This window comes from Atta cephalotes (genome assembly GCF_000143395.1).
Source record: "Atta cephalotes unplaced genomic scaffold scaffold00011, whole genome shotgun sequence".
NCBI classification, from domain to species: Eukaryota; Metazoa; Arthropoda; class Insecta; order Hymenoptera; family Formicidae; genus Atta; species Atta cephalotes.
This window is the reverse complement of record NW_012130075.1, coordinates 2,967,004-2,971,986: the sequence shown is the minus strand read 5'-3', so window position 1 is coordinate 2,971,986 and position 4,983 is coordinate 2,967,004. Positions and strand designations below refer to the sequence as shown.

General features: G+C 29.7%; 1 protein-coding gene across 1 annotated transcript; it reads right to left on the bottom strand.

Moving 5' to 3' along the window:
* Nucleotides 1-1,059: 1,059 nt before the first annotated feature.
* On the bottom strand, nucleotides 1,060-3,671 carry LOC105617123 (probable tyrosyl-DNA phosphodiesterase). Its single transcript, XM_012198700.1, has 5 exons — nucleotides 3,600-3,671; nucleotides 2,817-3,520; nucleotides 2,183-2,722; nucleotides 1,373-1,574; nucleotides 1,060-1,230 (listed from the first exon to the last, which is right to left on the bottom strand). Exons 1-5 carry the CDS (start codon nucleotides 3,669-3,671, stop codon nucleotides 1,060-1,062), a joined length of 1,689 nt encoding a protein of 562 aa, XP_012054090.1.
* Between the last annotated feature and the right edge of the window lie 1,312 nt (nucleotides 3,672-4,983).

Genomic DNA, 4,983 nt, shown 5'->3' with positions numbered 1-4,983 from the left:
TATATATATATATATATAAAATTTTTAATACTGGCAATCAACTGGCAGTAATATACAAACGTGACCTGAGTAAGCGTTCGCTGTTATTGATGGATGCTTTCCAACAAGAGATATATCTTGTTTGCCAATGTTAAACAAAGATGAGATCATCTCACTATATACTGAATCGCTTGTTGGAAGTACACTTAAAAAGGTAACTACGAGCTTACATTAATGTAAATGAAGCTGATGGTTATGAATGAAATTAAAAGTATGAATAATTTAACTGAAAATTAAGTTACAATAATTATTCAAATGTAACAAACGTGTACATTAAATTTATGAAATGTACTACTAATTACTTTTAATAAAATTTTATGAAAAGTACATTAAATTTTATGTATATGTACACAAATATACTTTTTAATTAATTGCAGCAACCAATTAATTTTTGGTTGCGATAGCTGACTCTTATTTTACAATCTAGTCTTTAAGTTGTTTAACATTAAAGAATTCTTCAACATTAATTATTATTCCTATTGAAATTGTATGTTGACAGATAGGTTTGCAGATAGGCCAACCAAAAATTAGCTGCTGTAACCAAAAATTGGTTGCTGCAGTCAATCTTTTCTTTTAATGTAATAACGTTTAACAAGAAATCGTCACCGTTTATCTTCGCCGTTTATCTTCGCATAGGAATACATTTGATCAATCTGCCGCTTAAAAATTACAATAAATAGATTGAAAATATGTATTGATACAAATTCTTTGCAAATTGTTGTACTATGATATCGCAAAATATTTCTCCGATGATTAATATTCGCTACTTCACAGAAATAAATTCCTTTCCAGGCGATAATAAGGTATAAGTGAAAGGAGAAACAAGAAATTGATAGAAACTTAAACGAAATTTGTAAAAAGTGCAAACGGGAAAAGCAAAACGCGTAAAAGAAATATTAACATTTCAAAGAAATTCTTTTGCGTTGTTCAATTTATGTTTCCTAACAGCTTCTTCGCTTACGTTATTGTCACTCTTATGTTTGATTCTTATGCTCTGATTGATATCATCATTTATCGCTATTATTTATTTCCATTATCAATTGAAAAATTATCTGCCAGAGAGTTAAGAAATTCGCAGACGAAAGGACGGTCACTCGATTCATATCGGCATAATGGAAGATCATATGGAATCGGAAATATCGGAACGACTGAATCATCTCCGTCCCCAATAGGAAATGTTGTTGTTCCAGTCTAAATATAAACGAGTTTGAGATATAATAATTAATATTAATCGATTAAAACATATGTCTTAAACACAATAATATATACCATAATATATACCATCTACCCATTAACATATCAGAAACTATTAAAATAATAATATGATGCTTACGATAAATTTTGGTATAAATATGACGCCAGCCTCATAGTTTCCTATATAATAATGTAGTCGTCCATTTCCCCATGCGGATTTACTCAGATTTGCACTGGTGAGCACAAACCATGGAATATTTTTTGAATCTGGTGAAATTCTTGTGTAGGATTTAATATGAGGCACAGCACGATCTCGTCCTGTTCGCTTAGCTTTCCATTGACTATAAAAATTAAGAAATAAATTAAATAATATAAAATGGAGCTATCTTATTCTGGAGGAGTAAAACTTTTTTATAAACAATTAAATTATAATGATTGAATAAATACTCGTGGTTTTTAATAATGTTCGATCCGAAAAGTTGTATAGAACCTTTCCCTGATGTATCTATTACTTATACAATTCTTACCCACATCATGAATTCCCCTTCCTTCTTTCCTTTCTATTATGACTTTTTTTTCCACTATACTTATTAGTTGGCATGATCATTTTAACAATCTATTACATTTTTTTTACTTGATTATTAACTTGCTAGCGTTCTTGCGCCATTATCAGTAATATTTCGAATTTTAACATTGAGAATGACCGATGGTCATGTCTGTTTGAATTTTGTTGTATATAATTTAATTATTTATAAAAAAGTTTTACTCATCCAGAGTGATTCGTAGCCTGATTTTATATTATTTAATTTATTAAATTCTTGAACCGTTTTCTCTATTGAATTTTATGAAATAAATATTCAAATTCTGGATTTAGAAGAAACAAATTACTCTTAAGAAAAATATAAGCAGAAAGATTTAAATAAAATAGAAATAAATGATTGTAACTTACTATAAATATGATTCTAGCCACTGTTGCTTAGAATGTATTTTTGCACTGTAAGGTAAGGGGGCAATTAACTTTTGACAATCAAAACTTTGCTTATAATTTTCTATTGATGGATAAATAAATTGGAACTGCGGATGATTCTTTAAACCCATAGAAATTTCCTTCGACATACATCGAATTATGTATTTCAATAACCAATTTTCGATAGTTGAACCAAAGCAGCCTACAGAAGAACTCTGTGCAACTATAGGCCACTGTTCATCTGGCGGCAATGTAACATAGCGTGATAGGATGTACCCCAATTTCTTGTATCCCCAAAAATCGGCTTCGACACCTTTGTGAATTCCAGGAACAGAGGCAAGGAGAAACACATTCACGTCTGAAAAATCCGCTCTCCGCACTGCATGTATCCACTGAGTCAAAGCTGATTGTTTATATTTACTCAGATATCGCTCGAGATCCTTCTTAAAACCCGTTGGAGATTCTCCATCTCTAGGATTTGCAGATTCTGGCAAACGGGGTAGATAAGGCGATATCCACAATCTAACCAAAAAATAATAAAAAAATAATAAAAAAGATATTTATAGACACACATCATATCACTAACAAAAATATCTTTAAAAAAAATTTAGTATACCCTTGTGTCCTATTTTCCCAGTCCTCAAAATACAAATTAGCAGTGGAGACGATCACCCTAATCCCATCATCTTTATATTGCAGGATCATGATCTTCGTATGATGACAACCAAACTTGGTCGGCATGTCTATTTCTATCATGGTAATGTTGTTACTCAATTTTTCATGATCTAATCTTTCGCCGTACAAAATTGTCATATCAATACGTTGACCAGCTAACAGATATTGCAAACACAACCATGTGACATCTATCATAAAATTTAAATGAAGACTATTAACAATTTCTCCAAGACTGCGATCGAGAATCTCAGAGAATGTTATAGAGAACTGTTGATTATGAGTCTCTTTGGAATTTTCGATTCTCGTAAAGAATAAATGATAAGGTGCTGAAGAAGCGTATTTCATCGCAAACTTTCCTGGTTTTATAAGTATTACCGGATACCCAAATTGTCTCATTATATGAATAACCTTATTTCTAACTTTTTTTCTTGATTTTTTTGAATTAAAATCTTGATAAGTATTCAGATATTCCACTATAGATATATTTAAACTTGTATCTCCCTCATTATTTCTAGACTTAATTTGAATGTCGTTGATATCCTGTTGGTCATTTATGCAATTATTTATGCTTTCTGTGCTTTTCTGTCTATTCTTTTTTGAATCAGAAGAGCCACCTTCTGATGCTTCCTGACTTTTCTTCCGTGTCTAATAGAAAATTTATCTTTATTGCTTTATTTCCTTTCGCAATTAAAATTCATAATCTTATTATCTTAATTTCACTAACCTTGTTGCTTTCCCAATTCTTATGTTTTTCGCCAGTCAAAACTTCAGAATGTGTGTTAGTTCCTGCAGCCATTTATTCAAATTTACCTTCCTCTGTGCTAATTGTTGATTTCTTATGACTTCTTATTTTTTCTTTCAAATTTTTTTGTAATAGACAAAGATTGTGTTTTAGTAGATTATTTAATTACTAATTATCATAACAACTGTTTACACTGCACATTTAGTGAGGATATCCTAAGTTGTCTCAGATTTCCAATCCAATGCAATCCTAGAGACGACTGAGTAGATAATATCTAGAGTATTGCAATAAAACATCGAATATCTGAATGTTATATACAGAATATCCGGTAAGTTTCAATAAAGCTAATGTGTAGATCGGGCGGACTTAAGTTGAATAAAAAAATCTTCTATCATTTTGCAATTTTCATAATTGTTTTTTATTTTTATTTACCTTATGAGCAGAATGTCTAAAATTGACGTATAAAACAGATATCTTTAAGAGTTCTTTGAGAAATATCTTTAAGATGTTTAAAGAATTCTCTGAAAGTAATCTTAAAGTTATTTTATTGCATTTTAGCTGGTAATTTGACAATTTTCAAAATATTTTGTTCACTATTGCGAAAATTGCAAAAAGAGAGAGAATTTTTCTCAGTTTAAATCCGTTCTAACATGAGCGTTACGTCAAAAGTTATCAGACACTTTATATGTAGGATCTGTAAGATCGATTATTATAATACTAACAAACAAGTTTAAAGTAAACAATCAAAAATAAAAGATAAGAATCGATAAGATTTTTACAAGATATTATTGTAACCTATTGTTTTATTTTTTATGTTAAAAAAGAATGTAATCGATTCCTATATTGTTCCTTTTTCATTTTTCTTTTGTGAAAGCGAATTTGTGTATAGAATTCTTGTAACATGTTATTATTCTTTGTTGACTTATTAGAATTTTTCGAGTATAAATAATTGAAAATTTATCGCAATCAATAGTATATTCATAATGAAGAAAAAATTAAAAATTTTCTATATATATAGGGTAACTCCGACAAATACGCTACGCTGGGATTTACGCCGCAGAAGTCAGAAAAAATAGGAGTGGAGATAATTTTCCCACAACTACTCTGTTACATGCTTTTATGTTATATTAGTATTCTGTTATGGTTTCAGTTACTGTTGATATTAATGAAATTATTGAATCGATATATTTCCGCTGTAAGTAGCGCTATCATAAATTATAATCTACCTAAAATGATTACTGTAGAACTGTAAAAGGCTTAGTAGTTATTTCATGATACATAAGTGTAGAGGAATAGTAAAGCATGTTGTATAATCACAAATATCTTCTTGTATTTTTTATTTAGTTGTCTTGTGTATCCCATCTGT

Bases quoted from the DNA above. Each gene is read 5' to 3' on its own strand.
- LOC105617123 (XM_012198700.1), bottom strand. From the start codon at position 3,671: ATGGCTGCAGGAACTAACACACATTCTGAAGTTTTGACTGGCGAAAAA. The intron at 3,521-3,599 runs GTTAGTGAAATT...ATTTTCTATTAG, and splicing joins AGAATTGGGAAAGCAACAAG to ACACGGAAGAAAAGTCAGGA. The intron at 2,723-2,816 runs GTATACTAAATT...TTTTTTGGTTAG, and splicing joins TGGGAAAATAGGACACAAGG to ATTGTGGATATCGCCTTATC.